Raw genomic sequence first — 24,953 nt, forward strand, 5'->3', positions numbered from 1 at the left:
GTGTAAAAAGTGTTTCTACCTGGAAATTAGTTTCTTCCTCTGTAGTCTGCATCAGCTATTTGTTATATTCTGTTGCCCTTTGCATGACATTATGATATAAGGAGAGGCTTCTGCTGGGATAGGTGGTTCTATGTTAGTGTCTGGAAGGACTACATCATTTCATCCCATGGATCTGGGCTGTGTTAGTCTCTCTATGAGTCAGAATAGAATGCCTGATGCTCAGGACATACTCCTCTCTCCACTTCCTTAGTGGGTGAGGGTGACAATGTGAGTGGCAATAGCGGTTGACTTCATGACATGATGCATGTGCCTCTGTGCTCGGTCACCGCTCTTTTTGTAAGTGGTTGTGGAACATTCAAGTCCTGACCTGGTCTCTTGGAAGTGTCCTTATGATGCTGCTTTTGCAGGAATTCATGAAGGCCTTCAAAAACACGGTCTTCTTTCTACAGTTTTGCTTATCGCAGTGTCTTTGTTTGTTCCTCTGGCACTGTTGTGGTTGCCATGGAAGGTGTTTTTGTCCTGGGTGTTGTCCGAGCCAAGGTTTTCTTCTGCGAAAAGTGACCACTGTCCTTTGTCTTTGTTGGTGTTTCAATTCCGTATGGCTCGCCCCTGATGACTTATTCGGCTCTGACAGTTTGTCCGACTCCAAAGCACGACTTGGATATTTTTCCAGCACCATTGTGTGTGCTGAGGTCGGTGGGTGTTTTGGCATCTATGTCTGCCTGTTGATTCCATGTCTCTCCTTAGACCTTGACTGATGATCAAGAACGTTCTCGCCCTATCTCGGCTCTGAGGCTCGCTCTCTGCCAACCACAGCACAAAGGCTGTAGTGCACTTTGGCACTGAATGGGAGGTTTATGTAGGATCTTCTTCAAATGGGGTGGGTCAGTTGTACTTACAGCCCTTGGTGTTGTCCTCATTATGGGTCCAACCCTGTTAGCAGAGCCTGGTGCATAGTGTCCTTGACTTGCACATCTGATGCCTCTCCCTCACTGGATTCACAGGAGGTGACATACTGAGGACTGGCGATGATGTACCCCTTTTCGGCTGTAACATTGGTGTCCATCTCACCCTCGCTGGTGTGAAACTTGTAGGCCTTATTCTGGGGAGAACTCTGCCTCCATCTCCAGTTGTGAACCAGTCTAGATCCCGTATGCTTCATAGTAGCTTTTTATTTTTTAAATTGGTTGCTTGCAGCGCACAGTCCTGTTTTATGATCCGGGGACAGACACGGGTTGCAAATATTGTAGGTGTCAGAAAAGATGTATTTCGCCGCACCGAGGGCACTGTCTAAAAAGACTGTCCTTTTTGGCCTCCATTACCTGGAGAATGACATTCTTGACAGAACTGTGGAGGCCGATGATGAAGTTGGTTGCTTCCGACTGATTACTACATGGTTCCAGCAGACGCAGGAGGCGTGTATGTGTTTTTGTTGTAAATGCTTGATATGCTGTAGCTGTTAGGTGTCCTTAGGCCACATGGGCATCGAACCTCTACAGTGCTCCGAAGCAGTCTGTTCAAGCCTGATGGCAGAAAAAAAAAAAAAGCTAACAAAGGAACCGCTGAACGTGCGCATTGGCACGTAGAGGAGGAGATACGATGTGGACCATCAAAGACTACCTCAAGAAAAAACTACAGAGCCCGGGCCCATAATCAGATGGCAGGAGTGTGCATACCATGTGTATCAGCAGCTAGCGCATGCTACGAATACAGAATTTCAATCTGGAACTTTAATCATTTGGGGCTACTAATACCACCTACCTACAGAGGATGTCACCAGATGATTCCAGGCTTCTCCCGAGGTATAACACACACACAGAACTGTAACCTGTGGCCAAAACTCTATACTTTTTCCCAGCCACTGTAGAAATAATGTACAGTATGACAGTATGCCAGTCAGGCAGAAAATAACTCAAACCAATGGCAGTATATATATATATAGAGTACTGGAGTGCACCTGATTTAACTAAGCACGAGAAGTAGAGGTAATACTGGTCAGGAACCACAGAATGTTTATGGTACGACGTGTGGCTTAATGCCGAGCTCTGAAGCATAACTTACTCAATCTGAAGAAAGAAGATGGAGCTATACAACAGAAAAAGTACACTAAAACATCCTAGGTATCAGGGCGAGGACATAGGCAGGAGGATTCACAGACAGTGAGGAAAGCAAGTTCTGATCCACACCATTCATTCCAAAGGGGGAACAGACAAGGGTATACCTATGTGCAGTAATGGGTTAATTGTGTACATGACCAATACATATAAAAGCCGTACTGGCACACAAAGCTTTGCATTAAAATACACATCTAGAGAAGCCGTTTCCAAAACCACCCACTAGGTCCAAAGATACTTGCTGGTTCAGACAGGGAATTGGCCAGGACCTAAGAGCAATACATCTGATCACAAACCTGACTGCTGGCACTCTTGTCCGATGGAGAATTTTTCTATTTATAAGCATACTTTCTGACTGTTACAAAGAGTATTGTATTGGAGATTACCGATAAGTGTTCTACAGGAGCTTTAAGCTACAGATAAGCTGTTTACAAACTGGCAACAGTGTGTAAAAAAAGAACAAGCTTGCAATGGACTAGCAGGACTACATAGTACCAATTAAGAATTATGATTCCTATTGTTAGGGCTCACTAAGCCATACCTACGACCTGGTGTCTGAGGCCTAACACATCAACCACCTTGGGGGGGTTTAAAAGAGCAGAATCGCGAGGTATGGCAGTCAGTTATTGATATTATGAGGTTGTATGGACAGCACCCATTTTCTACTAGTCTAAATCAAAAGTGGCACCGCCTGAATAATCTCCTTCAGCTATAGGTCATGAGGGGTAGATTGTTCTTAAGCATTTGCATGTTAATTTCTAGAGTTGAAAATCTCAGTTGAAGCATGATTTTCAAATGAAACTAAGGGACTACTGTTGGCAGGAGGCCTCAATGCATGATCTACACGGTAATGACAGACTGCAATATCAAGCTAGTGCTAACTTGAAGGAGGATCCAAAAAGACATCAAAACAATATGGAAACCTAGTGCATTCTTAAGCTCCTGCTTTCACTGGAAGGGAAATGTGAACCTGATACAAAATGGCATGGAGGACAGAAAGTTACACTTGAGAACAGACTATGTTACAGAACACAAGACTAGGAGTTTGAAAAATGGTCTGGTGAAGGACGTTCTGATTCCAATTTATCCATCCTGAGCAATTTTTAAAACGTGATTAATGGTGAATATTCCAAAAAAATGTATTTAAATTTACAGAGTCTTAGCAGAAAGAAACAAAAGCCTGAAATAAAGGTCACAAACATAAGTGAAAGAAAAATTAAATTTTTATTAAGTGTTAATAAAAATTCCAAAGGTAAGAAGAATATACTGATAAATGTATATGAATTTTAGAGCGAATAATCAACTAGAAAAATATGTATTTGTATGTTAGGTATTCACCTGCAAAGTCTTTCACGTTCACATCAGCCCCTTCATTGATGAGCTCCTTTATTCGCCGGGCATCTCCTCGAATGGCTGCCCTATGAAGACGTGTCTCCCCACGCTCGTTTCTCTTGTTGACTTTATCTTTGGTTTTGGAGGCAGAGTTAGGGGTTCCCTTCTGCCCAACAGAAGACTGAGAAGGATGCTTTGGTGTTGTGTTAACTAGACAAAGGAAATGAAAATTTCAAATTACTTAACATGTACACCTTTCAAAAACATCACTCAAAAAACTATGACAATTTCAGATACGCAGACCTAGCACATGACAATTAGACAAACGGTCCTTTACAATTCACATAAGAACATTTAACACTATTGAAATGAGAAGTTAAACTATTTAAAGCTTCTTGACTTGAGAAAACAAGTGATACATAGACCAGAATTGAGTTTTTTTACTCTTAAATCATAAAAACCTTTGACTTTGGAATGCATCACTGTTAGGCAATCCTGCCATGTTCAGTAGTATAAGTAAGAGCTCTTTTCTCTGTCGACCTCATGCAACTTTTAAGAGCATTCTTCTACAACTTTTTCACTTTTCAGTGCTCTTTTGGTCTTACAAACCCAACGTGAAGTATTGCAAACCTATGTAATATTTAAGATGGAAACGACAAGTAACACTAATGTTACATCTGCAAAAGTGACAAGACTGTCATATGTAACATATATTAGTTTTAATTTTGGTTTAAATAAAATAATCAACCTACACCATAATGAATGAAAACTACTGGGCTGAAATATAGATGTAAGTCCAATGTATTGACTGCATCGCTCCTTTAAGAGAAAAGGCCAACACAATATCTACCTCTACAACAAATGTTCAACGTCCAAACTGACAGTTTCCAAATGCAAGAAGGAGATGTGTTGTCTGTGAAAAAAGATGTGACGATGGAGACTACTATAGATTAACATTTTGTAAATTATTCCACCTTCTTGTTGATTTGAGAAAAACACTTGATAATTTTAGTGTTGACCATGGTCAGAGTCTGCAAGACTCATTAGATCCTTGACAATAAGGACAATGATTCACAACATATCTGCCACACTAGGAATACAGTTCCTTGATGAGGAGATGTATAACATTCTGAATGTGAATAAAAATGCAAGAACACTTTTCATTGGTTAGGTCGGAGGGTGTCATGTGAATTTAGAATTCCCTCAAGCTAAAAAAAAAAAAATGACACTTAAGTATCTCTTTTAATTATGTTACATAGACTCATGTTAGACTGATTGCACATCACTAACACCAATGGTAATGGACTCGAAGTGAGGGCAGTAGCAAATAGGATGTTCAGTTGTATCTATCCTCATTGGACTTCCAGTATGGCAAATTCCCTGCATATGCCCATTAAAGATGCATTTTCAAGACAAGTAAACATCTGTTTTTCCTTTTTGAACATGATCTAGGTCTAGCATACAAAGTAACATAACTGACACCCGGAACAACTCAATGTACAAATGAAGCCAACAGTCATCACTGATAAGTGTGGAGTACGGGAAATAAGGATTTGGTGATTTTTTTCTTAGGGGTTTACTTCAACATAAGAGACTGACATCCAAAGTGTAGAAAGGCTTTCGTGCAAAAGACTGTAGGTGAGGATAGAAAAAAGGCAACATAAGTGTCGTGTTTACATATAAATATTTAACAACATTTGAGACAAATGGTGGCCGATCAAAACACAAACATATCATGTTACAGTTTTGAAGCTGGAGAACATGGCGGATGCATGGACGGCAGCACGCTGAAGTACTTACCCGGGTCTCTGTAGCAGGACCTGAGGTCAGGGAGTCGATATCACTCCAGTCAGCCCTGATGTGCTTAGCTCAGCAAGTCTTGGGGGCTACTCTTCGAGGTCCCGACGGGTCTCTTACAACGGTTAGCTGGACGAGAGCTGGTTTGGAGCTCAGATGCTCCAGACGAGCTGCAGCACGGGTCTCCTTCAGAGGTGAAAGCGGCAGAGTCAGCTTAAGCGCTAACAGGCTGCAGCTTGCTTGGAAGGGCTGAGAAACGTCGAAGACAGCAGAGGAGGAACAAAGGTACAGAGGGGAGGAGGTTGTGGCCCGGCCTCCTCATAGTGAACGAGCTGACCATCGTGGAAAGGTAGGAACTGGCTGGAGGGGAAGACAACAGGGAACTGACCAGAGTACAGTTGGTTCTAGGAGGCGTAGTAGGGAACAAGAGGCAAGCCCTGCTTAACACTAAAATTTACATTGAAAAAGGGAGTCAGAAGTGCAGTTTCAAAAATGCTAAAGTGAAGAAAAAACCTTTGCAACTAAATCTAGTGTCAAACTTACTCCTTCCCTGAAATCCTACTTTAAGGTAAGGTCCCCTATAAAGCTCTCTGGTGAACAAGGAGCAATGGGTGCAAGCCCACCAGGATTAATAAGTATGGAGAGGGGGAGGGGGTTGGGGGGGGGTCACCAAACAGAAAGTTACTGACACGAACATTGCATTAGCAGCACCCCAGGTAATTTCTGACCTTCACAAGGGGAGCGGGGAGAAAATTAAATATGGGGATTCATCGCTCACGAGACATGAAGTGGATGGTCCGGACTAGGCACTAGATTAAAAACCATCTGATACCGCAGATCTTTTAGTATCTGCACTAGCGGTAGAGTCAAGTGAGGCATAAGCTAGCCCTACCTCCCTGTTTTCAGTCACTACCCCAGGCTCAGTTTCGGTTGCAAATATTTTAGACTCTTCAATTGAGGTGGTGTTCTTGGCCCTGTCAAAGGACAATAAAAGAGGCTTTGCGATTTCCGAAACAAATCAAGGAGCGATAAGGGAGGTTTGAGGAGCCCTGGAAAAAAAAACTGGATCGCCTGATGCTGAGAACTCAAGTACTAGAAGATTCAGTGGAAGTAATGAAGGAGAAAATCAGGGTACATAAGGAAGAAATAAAATCATTAAAGGAGAATGATCAGGATTTACAAGCTGGGGCAGTTAGAAAACAGTTCTAGGCGGAACAATCAGAGTTTTGAATGTTCCAGAAGGAGTGGAAGGGGAAAATCTTAAAATACATTTGAGCTCTCTCTTAAAAGCCCCGCTCTCACTGGAGGAAAGCTTGGAAGAAATAGAGAGCGACATTCAGAGGATTCACAGAGACCCTTTAAAAAAAAAAATCCTAATAGTATAAAGCCACGGATTAAGACTACGGTGCTTAGGCAGAAAACTCTAAAGTGAGAGCATTTTACATTTGAGGTCAGGTCAGATCTGTCTAGGGTAACTGTAATGAAATACCTTCCTTGGCATGGTTACCCTCGGACTTTTTGCCTTTTGTTGATGCCAGATATAACAAAGTGTGCTGAGACCCTGCTAACCAGGCCCCAACACCAGTGTACTTTCCCTAAACTGTACCTTTGTTCCCACAATTGGCACAGTCCTGGCACCCAGATAAGTCCCTTGTAAATAGTACCCCTGGTACCAAAGGCCATGTTGCCAGGGAAGGTCTCTAAGGGATGCAGCATGTCTTATGCCACCCTGGGGAACCCTCACTCAGCACATGCACACTGCCCCAGAGCTTGTGTGTGCTGGTGGGGAGAAAATGACTAAGTCGACATGGCACTCCCCTCAGAGTGCCATGCCCACCTCTAAGTGCCTGTGGCATAAGTAAGTCACCCCTCTAGCAGGCCTTACAGCCCTAAGGCAGGGTGCACTATACCACAGGTGAAGGCATAAGTGCATGAGCACTATGCCCCTACAGTGTCTAAGCAAAACCTACCGACGTCCCCGGCTCAAGCTCCAGAGATCTGACACTGCAGGGAAGACTCCCAGGCGACTACGACGACATGAGTAACCTGAGTTGACCCCCCTGCTCCCCCACAGTGACACCTGCAGAGAGGATCCAGAGGCTCCCCTTGACCATGACTGCCTGGTAACAGGGAACCCGACACCTGGACCAAGTACTGCACCGCAGCCCCCAACACCGAGAGGAACAACCTTCCAGTGTAGGAGTGACAAGCAGGCGGCCCTCTTCCAAGCCCAGTCGGTGGCTGGCCCGAGAAGCCCCCCTATGCCCTGCCTGCATCGTTTAAGTGACCCCGGGCCCCTCCATTGCTTTCAATAGCAAACCAGATGCTTACTTAGCACACTGCACCCGGCCGCCCCTGTGCCGCTGAGGGTGTGTTTTGTGAGCCTGTTTGTGCCCCAAAGTGCTCCAAAGTGCCCCCCCCCCCCCCCCAGTGCTCTACAAAACCCCCCTGGTCTGCTCCCCGAGGATGCAGGTACTTACCTGCTAGCAGACTGGAAACGGAGCACCCCTGTTCTTCATAGGCTCCTATGTGTTTTGGGCCCGCCTTTGACCTCTGCATCTGACCGCCCTGCATTGACTTTGGGGTTGCCTTGAACCCCTAACAGTTGGCTGCCTTTACCCAGGAGACTGACTAGTGTAAGTGCTGTACTTACCTGAGAAACTTAACCAAACTTACTTACCCCAGGAACTGTTGATTTTGGCACAGTGTACACTTTTAAAATAGCTTATTGTCATTTTAACTAAAACTGTGTGTACTACTGCTTTGAATCAAAGTTCTATACTTATCTGTGTGAAGTATAGGGTTCTGACCCCCCTCCACTTCCCCAGATTGTCTCCTGCAAAAAGGGACTCATTGGAAGATCCCCTATAGCTTACAGAGCTCGAGGGGGCTATAAAAAGTATGGCACGGGGGAAGACCCCTGACACGGACGGATGGCGATCAAATTTTATGCTGCATATCAGGCAACGTTGGCCCCTAAAATGCTGACCATGTACAATGCAGCGTATGATAAAGGAGCCCCCCGTCTTCCCTGAGGGAGGCGGCATTGGTGGTCCTCCCTAAACCACCAGGCAGAGACCCTTTACAGCTGGGCTCATACTGTCCGCTATCATTACTTAAAACTGATTATAAGTTAAGTTGTATGCTCGTGGACAGACTTATTCCCATAATCACAGGTTTGGTTCACTCTGACCAAAACAGATTAATCCTGGGCAGAAGCACTTTTCTTAACCTCCGTAGATTACTCTCTATTATGGACTGTGTGGGCAAGGAGAAAAAGGAATCTGCAGTGGCTTCATTGGATATAGAAAAAGCATTTGACACACTGGGGTTGACTTATCTGTTACGGGTTCTACAACAGCTTGCTTTGGTCCCAACTTCCTGAAGTGGATAACTATATCAATCAGCTATAGCCCGGGTGAGGACAGGCGCTGTGATCTCCAAGCTCTTTATTATCACAAGTGGGACACACCAGGGATGCCCACTGTCACCACTTCTTTTTGCATTAGCTATGGAGCCCTTGACGCTAGCCCTGAGATTAAGAGCGCCTGACTGGGGATTATATATGGGAGGGATGTGGCGCGTCGCTTTACGTGGACAACGCTCTAATATACCTCCGCAATCCTGTGGCGGCCTTGCCCCAATTGTTAGCACTGCTGCAGGAGTTTGGCAAGGCATCCGGCCTCAAGGTAAATTGGGCGAAGTCCTGCTTGTTCCCTCTTACGCCATTGTCCATGGCTCAATGCGAGCAATTACCTAATACCTCCTTGTCGTCATGTGATACCATTAAATATCTCGGGGTCAGGATTTTCCACGAGGTCAAAGATTTAATAGACACAAATATAGGTGCCGTTGTTGGGAGCGAGGTCTTTATTACCGTTTTGAACTTCCCTACCGCTCTCTCCCCTGGGCAGATTGGCTACTGCTAAGATGCTGGTGCTTCCATGATTATTATACCACTTCTCGGCTCTCCCGTTCTTCCTTCCAAATAAGTGGTTTGCGGAGATGCGTTCTTTCCTCACAGCACTAATATGGGCAGAACTCGTGTGGCATTAAGCAAACTTTATGCTCCCCTGTCGGAGGGTGGCCTAGGTGCCCCAAACTGAGCACTATTATGCAGCGGCTCAGCTCCAATGGGCTATGTGTTGGCTAGCAGGTCATAATTTGCACGAATTAAGCGCCACAGTCAAACAAGGAGGTACAATTAGACTGTTAAAATGGTTGATGTCTCCTAACTCCGGTATTCCAATTGCATATAGCAACGTCTTGATGAGAAACGCCAAGAAATGTTGACTCAGGTACACACACAGGTCGGGCCGGGTTGCTCGATATGCGTCGCAGCTCCCACTGTGGGCACTGCCGGACTGGGTTCCTTCCCTACCCAAAACAGCAGTCACTGCCTGGGAGGCAGCAGGAATAGTGGAATAGGGCGACCTCTTTGAAGACCACATGTTGATTCCATTCACTAACTTAGTGGATGATGTCAGCCTCCCTCCTGGATCCTTTCTTACCTATGCTGCTCTAACACGACTAACGGCAACCCACTGCACTTTGCCCAGTGAACCTGTCACATTGGTTCTGCTCCAAACACTTCTGACTCATGGGAATACAAATAAGGCAATATCAAATATATACAATGTGCTATGCATAGATGACAATACTCCCCTTACATCACTCTGGACATACTGGGGGGGGGGGGGGGGGGGAAGAGCACTGCACATTGCACTTACAGATGCCCAATGGCAACAGGCCCTCGCAGCTCCTAAAGTTATTTCAATGAATGCCCGCTATAAACTTATCCAGTTCAATTATTTGAATCACACCTACCTCGCTTCTGTGAGACTGGTGAGGATTTACCCATCTGCACAGGATGAGTGTCTGAGGTGCCACAGTGGGACTGCTGATTTCTTACATATGGTGTGGTCCTGCGCCCCATGCAGTTAAATATTGGTTAACCATAACTGAGATGTTAAACAAAATTACGGGAGGGATCACACACTGTGATATGGCACACTACATACTTGGCATAACGTGCTGATCTTACAGGAAACTCATCTAACTAGAGACTAAAGCAAGGAATTGTTTAAGGAACAGAAATGGGTCTGTCACTGCATGTGCGCTTAACACGATTTTAACAAGGGGGTGGCAATTTTGTTTAAGCATCAGGTCGATGCAGTAATATTAAAGGTTAGTAAAGATATAGCACGCAGGTGGATAATAGTGAAGGCACAGATACCTGGAAGAAATATAACGCTGGTTAGATATTATCGCCCAAATTGCGATGATATAGAACCACTTAGGAAGCTGTTCGTTCAGCTCTTGTATTTTCCCGATCCAGTTTTAATGGCAGGGGATTTCAATGTAGTTTTAGATCGTAAACTTGACAGATCGATAAAGAGCAGATCATTGGCTAGTTCGATATCTCAGCAATTTTTTTAAGAGGGGTGATGAGGGAGTGGGCCGTGTGGGATTTGTAGAGGGAGAAAGCAGGCTTGAAGGAGGCCTTTTCATACAATAAGAAATACAGCCATTCTTCACGTACTGACTATTTGTTGGTGAATCAGTTGTGGTGAGATTGGGTAGAATATATACTATATCTCATTGCTCACCTATCTGACCATGAGGCTGTAGTTTTAAAAATGAAGCTATCAAACGAGAGAGAGAGAAGAGCTGGTGGACGCTGGATCGCACATTACTGTTAAATGAGGAAATTGTAACTAAGGTGCGTGTAGAGGCAGAGGAGTTTAAGGCACATTTAGGGTCAGCTTTGCTTAATGTGGTCTGGGACACCCTTAAAGTAGTTATACAGGGGGAAATTATGGACCTAGCCAGTCCCAAGCAGTACAGGGCTGAAATAGGAATTTTGGAAACAAAGATGAGGGGATGCAGAGATCAGTTAATAAACAGTACGGAGGAGAGCGAGAAGGTGATATTGCAACAAAAGTTGGGCGTCACAAAACAGCAACTTGAACACCTTTTACAATCTAGGGTTATCAATAGGTGGGAGACAAGCAAGCTGGCCCACTTTGAATATGTTAAAAGTCCAGGGAAGTTATTAGCTTGGAAGGCCAAAAAGGATCAAACTAGGAACTATGTTAAGGATATTGTGTTAGACCAAGGGGAAAGGACTGCAGACAGTGAGAAAATAGACAGTGCTTTTCTGCAGTTCTTCGCTCAACTCTATACAGAAGAGGTGAGTGTTGGGGAAGCAGAGATTGGAACCTGGCTAGGGAAGGACATACTTCCTACTTTATCACAAGAGCAGCAGCTTTGGCTTAACAGACCAACCACGTTAGGAGAAATAACAGCAGCTTTAAGGGGTAGTAAAGGAGGAAAAGCCCCCGGTCCAGATGGCCTCCCGGAGGAATCGTACAAAGCACTGGAGAATGCTGTAAGGAAATGGCTCCCTGTTGCAGTTACCCCCCACTTTTTGCCTGATACTAATGCTGACTTGACTGAGAAGTGTGCTGGGACCCTGCTAACCAGGCCCCAGCACCAGTTTACCTAAAATGTACCATTGTCTCCACAATTGGCACAACCCTGGCACCCTGGTAAGTCCCTTGTAACTGGTACCCCTGGTACCAAAGGCCCTGATGCCAGGTAAGGTCTCTAAGGGCTGCAGCATGTCTTATGCCACCCTAGGGACCCCTCACTCCGCACAGAGACACTGCTTGCCAGCTTGTGTGTGCTGGTGGGGAGAAAATGACTAAGTCGACATGGCACTCCCCTCAGGGTGCCATGCCAACCTCACTGCCTGTGGCATAGGTAAGTCACCCCTCTAGCAGGCCTTACAGCCCTAGGGCAGGGTGCACAATACCACAGGTGAGGGCATAGGTGCATGAGCACTATGCCCCTACAGTGTCTAAGCAAAACCTTAGACATTGTAAGTGCAGGGTAGCCATAAGAGTATATGGTCTGGGAGTCTGTCAAAAACGAACTCCACAGCTCCATAATGGCTACAATGAATACTGGGAAGTTTGGTATCAAACTTCTCAGAATAATAAACCCACACTGATGCCAGTGTTGGATTTATTAAAAAATGCACACAGAGGTCATCTTAGAGATGCCCCCTGTATTTTACCCAATTGTTCATTGCAGGACTGACTGGTCTGTGCCAGCCTGCTGCTGAGAGACTAGTTTCTGACCCCATGTGGTGAGGGCCTTTGTGTTCTCTGAGGACAGAAACAAAAGCCTGCTCTGGGTGGAGGTGCTTCACACCTCCCCCCTGCAGGAACTGTAACACCTAGCAGTGAGCCTCAAAGGCTCAGGCTTCCTGTTACAATGCCCCAGGGCACTCCAGCTAGTGGAGATGCCCACCCCCTGGACACAGACCCCACTTTTGGCGGCAACTCCAGGGGAGATAATGAGAAAAACAAGGAGGAGTCACCCACCGGTCAGGACAGCCCTAAGGTGTCTTGAGCTGAGGTGACCCCTGCCTTTAGAAATCCTCCATCTTGATTTTGGAGAATTCCCCACACAGGATTAGGGATGTGCCACCCTCCCCTCAGGGAGGAGGCACAAAGAGGGTGTAGCAACCCTCAGGGCTAGTAGCCATTGGCTACTAACCCCCGAGACCTAAACACCCCCCTAAATTGAGTATTTAGGGCCCCCCAGAACCAAGCAAGATAGATTCCTGCAACCTGAAGACGAAGAAGGACTGCTGACCTGAAAGCCCTGCAGAGAAGACGGAGACACCAACTGCTTTGGCCCCAGCCCTACCGGCCTGTCTCCCCACTTCAAGAAAAACTGCACCAGCGACACGTCCCCCAAGGGTCCAGCGACCTCTGAAGCCTCAGAGGACTACCCTGCATCTAAAAGGACCAGGAACTCACGAGTACAGAGGCTCTGCTGCAATGAAGAAACAACTTTGCAACAAAAACAACTTTTAAAGGACTGCACGTTTCCCGCCGGAAGCGTGAGACTTTCCACTCTGCACCTGACGCCCCCGGCTCGACCTGCGGAGAAAACACTACAGGGAGGACTCCCAGGCGACTGCAACCCTGTGAGTAGCCAGAGTTGACTCCCCTGAGCCCCCCCAGCGACGCCTGCAGAGGGAATCCAGAGGCTCCCCCTGACAGCGACTGCTTGCTTCTAAGAACCCGACGCCTGGTAAAGACACTGCACCCGCAGCCCCCAGGACCTGAAGGATCCGACCTCCAGTGCAGAAGCGACCCCTAGATGGCCCTCTCCCTTGCCAAGGTGTTGGCTACCCCGAGGAGCGCCCCCTTGCCTGCCTGCTTCGCTGAAGAGACCCCCGGGTCTCCCATTGAACTCCATTGCAAACCCCACACCTGTTTGCACTCTGCACCCGGCCGCCCCTGTGCCGCTGAGGGTGTACTTTTTATGCTGACTTGTGTCCCCCTCCACCCCCCCCCCCCCCCCGGTGCCCCACAAAACCCCCCTGGTCTGCCCTCCGAAGACGCAGGTACCTACCTGCTGGCAGACTAGAACCGGGGCACCCCCTTCTCCATTGAAGCCTATGCGATTTGGGCACCACTTTGACCTTTGCACCTGACCGGCCCCAAGCTGCTGGTGTGGTAACTTTGGGGTTGCCCTGAACCCCCAACGGTGGGCTACCTTGGACCCAACTTTGAAACCTGTAGGTGGTTTACTTACCTGCAAAACTAACAAACACTTACCTCCCCCAGGAACTGTTGAAAATTGCACTGTCTAGTTTTAAAATAGCTTATTGCCATTTTTGTGAGAACTGTACATGCTATTTTGCTGATTCAAAGTTCCTAAGTTACCTAAGTGAAATACCTTTCATTTGAAGTATTACTTGTAAATCTTGAAACTGTGGTTCTTAAAATAAACTAATAAAAGATATTTTTCTATACAAAAACCTATTGGCCTGGAATTGTCTGAGTGTGTGTTCCTCATTTATTGCTTGTGTGTGTACAACAAATGCTTAACACTACCCTCTGATAAGCCTACTGCTCGACCACACTACCACAAAATAGAGCATTAGAATTATCTCTTTTTGCCACTATCTTACCTCTAAGGGAAACCCTTGGACTCTGTGCATACTATTCCTTACTTTGAAATAGTACATACAGAGCCAATTTCCTACAGATGCATTAGCACCTTTTCTGTAAGAACTTATTTACTGGGGTTTTTGAGAATGTCTCTCTCATTCCAGCTTCCTGGAACAAGGCAAGTATTTCTTTGATTCTGAAACCAGGCAAAACCCCAGACAGGTTTGAGTCATATAGACCTATATCTTTGCTGAATTGCAACTACAAGTTGTATGCAAAAATATTAGGAGATAGGCTAAATGTGGTAGTAAAAGGCTTGATCAGTGTGGATCAGAAGGGTTTTTATCAGGTGTCGATATCTACGTGAGCTCACTTATATCGTGATCCGGGCAATACACTTGGCAACTACTTATAAGACCCATTTAGGTATCATAACTGGACGCCACAAAGGCTTTTGATAGGGTCAATTGGGATTATCTAACTTGGATCTTAAGATATTATAATTTAGGTGACAGTTTTTGCAGGGCCATTAGACAGATTTATTGTGCCCCATTAGACAGAATGTTGGTAAATGGGAAGTTAACAAAGTCCTTTGGGATATCCAGAGGGACTAGGATCCTGAAATACTCCCTTTTAAGTGGGAGCACTGGGAGAGGAAAGTAGCAATTTATGCAGACGATTTAATGGTGTATACTACAGCTCTGTCAACCGCACTTCCAGCACCGTTGAGGTTAGCTGAGGATTTTGGTACGGTCTCTGGGTATCATGTAAATCCGGAGCAGACAGAAATAATGTTTTGGAACCAGAAGGGTGATACACGGCAGGAGAAGGCGGAAATGAGGTATTTAGGTCTAGCGATAACCCACGACATTGAGAAACTCTTAGTGAGCAATCGGGAAAAGCTTTTAGAGGATTGCAGTAAACTGATGAGGGGGTGGGCTCATCCCCTGCTGACGATGCTGGGGAGAGTATTTAGTTAAGATGATAATTTTGCCCAAGATAAATTTCATTCATAACTCTATCCCGAACCAAATGAATGGAAGGTACCTTAACAAGATTCAACAAGCAACATACTCATTCATTTCGGCCTCCAAGGGTACCAGGATTACATGGAAAAAGCTGCGAAGGAGGAGAGAGAAGGGAGGTCTATCCCTGCCAGACTTACAACTCTATGCATTGGCTTTCCAACAGAGGAACTCAAGGATGTGGTTTGCTTCACCAGATGCTACAGCGACTGGAGCTATGTTCAGGGCTATGATAGAAACCGTGCATGGAGCAGCTAACCACTTTCTTTTAAAGTTCAGCAATACAAAGTTCTTCAATAAAGTAAAACTAAAGATACTGAAAGATTCAGCAACATATTGGTACCAGGTTAAACCAGTCACCAAAATAACTTACTACAGTCAGAAAGTTCCGGTCTGGGACTCCCCAGGTACACCAGAATGCCTAAAAGATATATTAGCTAACCTAATAAGGGAAACAAGTTTGAAGTTTTGGGGCGACCTCTTAAGGGAAGGAGTGCTACTCCCCTGGGAAGAATTAAGGGATAAAACTGGGGGTGTTCTGGCCAGGTTTAAATACATCCAACTGGTAGATTGTGCACAGACTATTCAAATGAGTCAGCGGGGGAAAACCATTTAGCAGAAAATTTGATCAGCAGCTCCCCTAGCAGCAACAAGGTGTCAGTTTGGTACTGGGAGATTCTGGAGTTAATAGATGGCGAAATCAAACTGCCTGAGCATCTTTGGGAAGGTTCTATGACTCGGGAACAGATAGATGGGATAGCAATAATCAATGAAAATCTTATTCGACGTAGTAAAACCTGCTGCTTTGAGGAAAATAATTTGTACTCAATATATACAGCCTATATCTCCCCGGAAAAACTTACTAATATAAAGAAAGAGGAAGTGGTGACTTGTGCTACACGCAGGGCCCCAAAACCTACTGACAACCATATGTTTATGGAGTGCCCGGCAATCGATTCCTTTTGGGTTGAGGTGGTGGGTACGCTTTCCGAGGTCCTGGGGAGGGAGATTTCGGTGAGTCGCCCCCTTATTTTCGGGAAGCCACAAGATTTGAAGGGTTGGACTAAAGAGAACAGGAATCTACTGTTTTACTCCATTCTTCTGGCAAGAAGGGAGATCTGCCTGAAATGGGTTGCAGTTTCCCCCCCTTTAAACAGGCGTTGGCTCATTGCCCTTTTGTACACGGCAAAATTAGATATAAAGCAGAAAAAGCGGAAAGTATGGGCTCTCCTTTTGGAGTTGAAAGGGGGGGGGCTCTAGAATGAATCCCCCCTAAACAGTAACGATGCAGAGGCCTCAGTGAGCTTTTTATGGAAGGTTAAACTTAGGGATAAAGTCTAATGATCAAAGTACCCGTCTTTCTCCATCCTTGTCAGCCATGAGGGGTGCTCCCAGGAAAGGCTGAGTGGGTGAGATTGGTCTCCTTGGGTTCATTTCCTCCGCCATACTCTTTTGAAAGCAAGAAGGTTGCGGTGTGGAGATGTGATGGAAGCTCTGAGGAGTATGAGGACTTAAAAGAACAAAAGAAATAAAAATAAAAAACCACAAACATATTGTGATGTAACTTACTATGTCCATTATAGTCAGTGCCAAAATTCAGCTTTTTTAAACCAGTGACAGCAATAAAGAATGCTACCTTAAACAAGGAGTGGTACCAAGAGAAGTATGCAGGTTCAAAAGGCAGCTGTATTGCACATTTTGACAGCTATTTTCTAGTAAGAGAGGCCTCACAATGCTTTCTCAGAGGACAAGTAAATGATTACTAAATTTATTATTCATGTTTGGTAAAGCGGAAGTTGGTAGTGTAGCTTCTGAGCAATACGTTTAAAGCTGTAAGTGAAGTTCAGAAGTATGCTCGGGTAAACTTGGCCATGCTGAAGAATGCGGTAAGAGATATGAAAGTGTATACGCTTACTTCACTTTACCATACTGTAATAATTCACGCGGTAATAATGGTGAATTGTCCTTTATTCTGATAGTAGGTTCCTGTACAGAAGTACTAGTAGTGGTGGTAATACAGCAACTCCCAGCACTCCCGCTTCAGCCTCTTCCTTCTCCTGCCGCCTCCAGACTCCCTCTCTCAACACTCCACCTAGAATCCCCCTTCCTCTACATTCCATTTCCCACTTATAAGCCTATCACTACACATCCCCCCCCTTACACATCCTACAAAACAAATACACACAAAAACTATATACAGATAATACCTATTACAGTTAAAACAATATTAACCGTTCTTAATTTTGCATAAGTTTCCCACACACCACTCCTTTCAATCATCCATCTTAATCACACTGTTATACACTTTTATCACTTTTTGTGGTTTGGAAAACTTGCTTTCACCCTTCTTCACTACACCAAACCTTTTCACTGCCACCCAATCACCAACTTCCACATCAATCTTCTTCACTCTTCTCCTAATGGCATACCTTAGTTTATTACGCTCCTTCTGATCTATTACCCTCATTCTCATCCTTCCCCGATCAACCACTACTTGTTTCTTTTCACATAACCACCAAGGAAATTCCTTTGTTGCTGGTTCCCTACCTTTAAAAGCAACAAATGGCGACTCCCCAGTTACCGAATGGGGCGTTACTCTATATGCCCACAACATTCTGTTCAATTCCATTCTCCAATCTAGTCCATTCGCCAAAGAGAGTTGAATATTCTCCATAACCGTCCGATTCACCCTTTCCACTAATCCGTTAGCTTGCGGATGGAACAACGCAACTTTCTCATGTTTAATTCCCAATCCAGTCAGGAATTCTTTCATGCTTGCTGACACCAACTGCACGCCATTGTCAGTGATCAGAACTCTCGACACCACCTTTTTCAAAAAACACTTTCTTAAGAAATTCTATAGTATTACTAGTCGTAATTCGTTCTAAACTCTTAACCACAAACCATTTACTATGGTAATCTACCAAAACAACAAGGAATCGATTCCCTCTACCCAATTTATCCACCGGCCCTATAAAGTCCAAAGCTAACTTCTCCCACGGTTGTGTTGGGAACAGTAAATATCCTAAAGGTGGCTGCCTGAGAACTCTGGTTTTGTCACTGTTACCACACGCTACACATTCACTCACCATACGTTCAACCTCCCTATCCATTCCAGGCCACCAATAAAATTGTCTTAACCTCCTCTTGGTTAAACTCCTTCCTAGATGACCATCATGCACTAATTTTATCAACCTCACTCAGTGTCCTTGGAGAAACAACTTTCCCGCGTCTTAATATTTTCTCTCCTTGAATACTCAATTCATTCCTTACTTCCAATTATTGTCTCAAACTTTCATGTGGGAGGCTGCTACTACTATCAGGATCACATATAAGCCTTCTTAACTCACGGTATTCTTCATCCTCCACTACAGCTTCCTCCCACTCCTCTTGTCCTAATGCAAACTCAACATCTATTGGAGACGCCTCTACTTCCATTTCACTCATTAACAACACCTCTTCAGAACCCTCATCAACCGGCAAACGTGACAAAGTCGGCCACAACATTTTTCTTACCCTTAACAAATTCCACAACAAAATTGAAATCTATAATGTTAAGCAACCATCTAGATATTCGGGGTGTTATACTTCCCTCCAAACCTCGACCACACTTAAAAACTTGCAATAAGGGTTTATGGTCCGTCCGAAGTACAAAAGGCAGTCCCCATAGATCGTACCTGTAATGATTTACACCCCAGCAACAGGCCAACGCCTCTTTCTCAATGGCAGAGTATGAGCGTTCTGCCCCCTGAAGTCTACGAGATGCAAATCCAATGATTTTCTCTTCATTCTCCACCACCTGTATGAGAACCGCTCCTAATCCCACACTACTAGCATACGTCATTAAGATCGTTTTCTTGTACACATCAAAATGTCCCAGAGTGGGAGCTTTGATAATGGAACTTTTAATCTTCATAAATGCTGTTTCACACTCCTCTCCCCACCCAAACACTGTCCCTTTTTTTAACAACAATCTCATAGGCTCCACAACCACAGTAAAATCATGAACAAACTTTGAACAGTATTCTTCTAATCCCAGAAATGATTTTAGTTGATCCTTGTTCTGTGGTCTCGGTGCCTCACTAATCGCTTTTACAATACTTCTTTTTGGTTTTATCCCTTCAGCAGATACCTCATGACCTAAATAACTCACTTGATCTTTCCTCAACTGACATTTCTCTCTCTTCACAGTCAAACCATGAGCCTCAATTCTCTCTAAGACTTTCCCCATCAACTCATCATGTTCACTCAAAGATTTTCCCACTACTATGTCATCCTGGAAACACAATACGTTCTGTAGCCCATTAAAAACATTTTGCATGATTCGTTGAAATACAGCTGATGCTGAGGCCAGCCCAAAAGGCATTCTACAGTAACGGTATGCACCCAGAGGAGTAACAAAAGATGTTAATGGCCATGAATCCGGATGCAAGTTAACTTGATGGTAAGCCGCAGACATGTCCAATACGCTAAACACCTTACCACCCCCCATCATACTCAACATTTCTGTGATGTTCAGCAAAGGCTGCCTATCCACCCAAATGTTCTTGTTCAAATACCTCAAGTCAATGCATAGACGAATCTTGTTTCCCTCCTTAGGTGCCACGACAATAGGCGCCAACCATTCCGAGGACTCTATAGGTTCAATAATCTTTTCCTCTAACAATTTGTTAAGTTCCTGCTGGAGTGGTTCCCTCATCAAGAATGGTATGGACCTTACCTTGTGAACTACTGGTATCACATTTTCTTTTAAAATTATGCGATGTGTAAATGTCTTCAATTTACCTAGTCTGTCACTAAACACATTGGGAAATTTTTCCATAAATTTTTTGGACCACTCTGTTTCCATTTCTTGAGTCTCCATATGTTCGATATTCGCCTTTTCCACAGTCATGACAGGTTCAACTGCATTAGGGTCCAGTACTATCTCTAAGTCCTTCTGATGTCGCCATCCTAAAAGATTGGACCCCTCAGAAGTTATATACACCTTTCCGTGTACTCCATTGCCTTTGAACAAAATGTCCATCCACTTCATTCCTAGAATATGGATTCTCTTCCCCCCATATCCAACTGCTTTGACATCTGCACTTTGCAAATCCTCAATCTTCCCTTCCAAACACTCCATATACACATTCTTGGATATCAAAGTAAATAGGCTACCAGAATCTACTAGTACTTTTACAGATTTGGATTCCAACATTATGTCACAATGGGGTTTTTCCAACTTGACAGTGCTCTCCCTCTTTAAATTTCTTCCAGTTTTGGATTCTGTTTTCCATTGGTTAACTTCCAAAGCACTATTAACAGTTAGAACAATCTCCTCCTGCTCTTCTTGTGCATTATCCACAGATTTGATACTATTATTTAATACGTTTCCCTTCGACCGACACACTTTGGCCAAATGACCTCTTATTCCACACACCCTGCATGTTAAGGTACGTGCAATACACATAGGACTAGAGGCAATATGTCCCAAACCTCCACACCTATAGCACAAAATGTTAGGATTCTTCTTTTCCATTACCTTAATTCCTTTGTTTCCAGAATTTTTGTCTTGTTTCTTTACCTTGAACTCTTTCACCTCAACTGTATTTTCCTTGTCTGAGTCCCTTATGTGACTCTTAGCTTCAATTTCTTTCATCCATGTTTCAGTATGCTCCATACTTCGCACTATTTGTATACACTCTTCCAATGAGGGATCAATGGATAACAATCTCTCCTTCACTTTCTTGCTGTTAGTACAGTGTACAATCTGATCACGTATTAAGGAGTCACTCAGATTTTGGAAATCACACGTTACTGCCAATCCCCTTAATGATGCGACATAAGTTAACACATCCTCATCATAACCCTGAATTCTAGAGAAGAATTTATGTCGTTCAAATACTATACTTATTTTAGGAATGAAATGTGTCTCCAGCATTTGCAGAGACATTTCATATGGGTTTGCAGGTTGTCCATCCCCCATGCCCAAGGACACCTCAGGCAAATCATCATATATTCTACGACCTTCTGTCCCTAAATGATGCAATAAGATTGCTTGTCTCCTAAGCGGACTGCACCTGTCCCCCCCCCTATTGCTAATAAATAAGTAGAACAAATGTTCTTCCACCTTTTCCAAGGAATTGTCGGTTCTCCTGGCAAAGGTAAAAAACATGGAGGTGCTGAGATGCTTTGTTCAGCCATAGCTGCAACTGAATTTAAATAAATGACAATCTAAAATTACAGTCTTCTTTCAGTTTCCAATGTGTTATTTTATATCACAGTCTTTTTTCTAGCTCATTTGTAAGAGTCCTTCTTTTGTTCTACTGTTTGTGAGATTGATGGTGAAAATACAGACAGGAGTCGGAGTCGATAACAAAATGTGAGTAGTTCCTGATTTATGCCGCTCGCATTACATTTAGGATTGTATTTCCTTGCGTTGTTTCTTTGTTATTCCACGCGGCAGTGTTTTATTTTTAGCGCGTATATTTCCTTATAAAAACAGTATCGTTCCTTCAAAATGTGTAACTTGGCACTTACAGTTGTTCAGGTCATGTTCAAAGATCTTCCATATATTTTCCTGGTTTTTTTGTTGCTCACGTTTGTTAGGAGTAGGGAGTCGCTTGGTTTTCCTTGGGTTCTGCACAGAGTTCACTCGTCGCCATTTATGTAATAATACACGCGGTAATAATGGTGAATTGTCCTTTATTCTGATAGTAGGTTCCTGTACAGAAGTACTAGTAGTGGTGGTAATACAGCAACTCCCAGCACTCCTGCTTCAGCCTCTTCCTTCTCCTGCCGCCTCCAGACTCCCTCTCTCAACACTTCACCTAGAATCCCCCTTCCTCTACATTCCATTTCCCACTTATAAGCCTATCACTACACATACCATTTTGTGGCAAATGGGTCACTATCACAATACCTTGGGAACCAAGAAGTAAATGAAGTAGAATCCTATGCTCTTTTCAAGAACCACCACCTCTATGGCGTCCTTTGATCGCCACAGCCAGGATTTTTGCCTTAAAACCACACAGAATATGCCAGAGAGTACATTCTGGGAGAAGGATAGTGCGAGAGGCAGGAACAAGTTGGTAGAGTGGAGCATTTGCAGATTAACTGGGCAACACAGGTCTGTTGTGATTTTCTCCCAATTAGTACATACAAGATCCTCCCTCCCACTGGAAGATGGCTTAAGGAGGCGAAGGGGAGTCTGAAAGGTTTGGGGGGGGGGTTGGGGGGGGGGGTGATGGATGATGGGGAGATGGGGTGGTGGATGGGGGTGGTGGTTGGATGGAGGGGTGATGGATGGAGGGGTTGATGGATGGCGGGGATGGAGGATGTGGGGGGTGGATGGATAGGTGGGGGTGGATGGATAGGTAGGGGATGGATAGGTAGGGGATGGATAGGTAGGGGATGGATGGATAGGTAGGGGGTGGATGGATAGGTAGGGGGTGATGATGGATGAATGGGGGTGATGATGGATGAATGGGGGTGATGATGGATGAATGGGGGTGATGATGGATGAATGGGGGTGATGATGGATGAATGGGGGTGATGATGGATGAATGGGGGTGATGGATGGGTGATGATGACATCCCCTAGATCCAACATCTGAACAAGAGGATGTTGTACAACCACTGGGGTGTATGGTCAGAATGAGAAGAAGGTGTCTGCCAGGAGTGCATTGCCCTAAAGCAGCTACAAAACATTCCATATTGTTGGTGGAAATGTCACGCTGGAGAGGCTAAGCCTTGAGTACAAGACTTAGATCTACTGTTTTTGAAATATTCTAGAAAGGGAAGGCGTCTGTGTGACCATCCGGGGATCATTAGACTCAAATGTTTGATCCAAAGCAACCAAGACAGAATACAACAGGCCCTCAATTAATTGAAGCAAGGGTTTAGTCGCAAATGTTTTTCAAGATTCACAGTCAAAATGTCAGATTTCATACTGATTCATACCACATCATATATCATATTCGTTTATGTACTGCCATTTTCCCAGATAATCAAACCTCTAGCTATACTCCAAAATTATTTTGAAAAAACCCTCAATAACAGTGACTTGGAGTTTGCTACATCATCATGATGAATTTTGGTTCAATATTCATAGACTTTGTCCATCTACAGTAGAAAGGCCCTACAGCAAGACGAGCAGCAGGTTGTTGTCCGTGCTCTTCCCCTAAGGTAGGATACCCAATACGGTTATCTGTTTTCTGTCTCTGTTTGCCTTGATGACTGAGCATCTGGTAGCAAGACTCCGATGGATAGGAAGGTGACAGGTTCCAGCTGAATACCAGATCTGGAGGACAAATTATCTTTATATGCTAATAACTTTAGCAAAGCAATGCTCAGCACTCAACTCTGACAGTAGACCAGACCTGAATGAATCTGGTACATTCTCTAGCCTTAAGGTGAATTGGGCCAAGTCAAGCATACTCCCTGACCTTAGAATGGTGGATGTGGAAGAATATGTATCCTGCTCTTATTTAGGTCTCTCAAAACAGTTTCACATATCTGGGGATCTCTACTGTCGGAGAACAGTCCAAAGTCTGGGAAAATAACATTAGTCTCATGATTGAAGGACTCAAGCGAGGCCACAATGGGGTCCCTTGTCCCATCAATGATGGGTACTACACCACTGCTTTAAATGGTAACCCCACTGACTGTCCTGTGAACCCTTCAACGGTCTCCTTCAAGATTCATCTTCCCTACCTTAAGCTATCACCTCATTGCTGAGGGTCAAATTGTGAAAATGTCAAAGACTTACAAACCCAATTTGAAGGGTCGGTGTGCTGGGAATGGCAGATTTCACCTTAAATTATCAGTTCAGTACTTGACAGTGGTTAATGACTGGATATAGGGCCCTGCATCAGACCCAGAATTCAGAGCAAAGCTCTGGACCTTGAAAAACAAGCCAACCGTCCATTCCCTTGCATTGTCTAAGTACAGATAAAAGCCAACATCAGTATTACAGTGAGGAAAAGGTTTTCAGTCTCCAGAGTCATCAATGTGGTCATTGTCCTCATTAGCATTTGGATTGCCCGAGTCAGGGCTGAAGAACTCCAATATGAAGGCAAATCTGACTCCTTGTAAGGTGTTCTGTAATGAAATTCTGCTTACTTTCACCTGAACTTTCTCTTTAATCACACAAAACTTCCTACGAGGTTCAGAGCTTCAAAAGCAATGTTTATTGGTTGGGCCTTGCCAAGGCCAGCACCAAAGAGGTTCTCACCAGACTGGGGCCAATGCATTAGCAAGCGTCACATTTTTGTGCCGGAGCAGTAAAGGTGCAGTGTATAGAAGTATCAGAGGTGACAAACCCACAGAAACCTGTGCTACATTCAGAGGCTGCAGAGAGGGTACCTGATCTGTCCCGAACCGATTGAGAATACCCTGTCGCAAGACCTCGACCAGAAAAATGGTACGATGATGGCCAGGGAAACTCCAGTTGTCTCTTATTTGAACAATAGAGTTGACCAATTGGGAACAGCATTAAAACTTTAAACAATTCACACAACAATGTCACTGGAGAATGGCACTGAGACTCCAAACAATCATAGGAACAGGATAGTTTCTTCAAGAAATAAAAGGACTCTTCCTTCCAATGCTGCGTTTTGTTCTAATGGCACGTCTCTTGGGAGATCGCTCTATGACAGGTGAATTACTTTTGGGACAAGAAGAGCACTTGTGTCTCCCTGTGGTCCTTAACCAAAAACATGAAACTTC

General features: G+C 44.4%; 1 protein-coding gene across 2 annotated transcripts in view; it reads right to left on the reverse strand.

Moving 5' to 3' along the window:
• Nucleotides 1-24,953, reverse strand: part of ANKRD11 (ankyrin repeat domain containing 11) — a 1,021,414-nt gene that overhangs the window by 291,373 nt on the left and 705,088 nt on the right. For both annotated transcript variants that reach the window (XM_069216659.1, XM_069216660.1), the window contains exon 7: nucleotides 3,453-3,656. In XM_069216659.1, the coding sequence (XP_069072760.1) occupies nucleotides 3,453-3,656 (204 nt within the window). The remainder of the gene's footprint in view (nucleotides 1-3,452; nucleotides 3,657-24,953) is intronic.

Source organism: Pleurodeles waltl, chromosome 12 (genome assembly GCF_031143425.1).
Source record: "Pleurodeles waltl isolate 20211129_DDA chromosome 12, aPleWal1.hap1.20221129, whole genome shotgun sequence".
NCBI classification, from domain to species: domain Eukaryota; kingdom Metazoa; phylum Chordata; class Amphibia; order Caudata; family Salamandridae; genus Pleurodeles; species Pleurodeles waltl.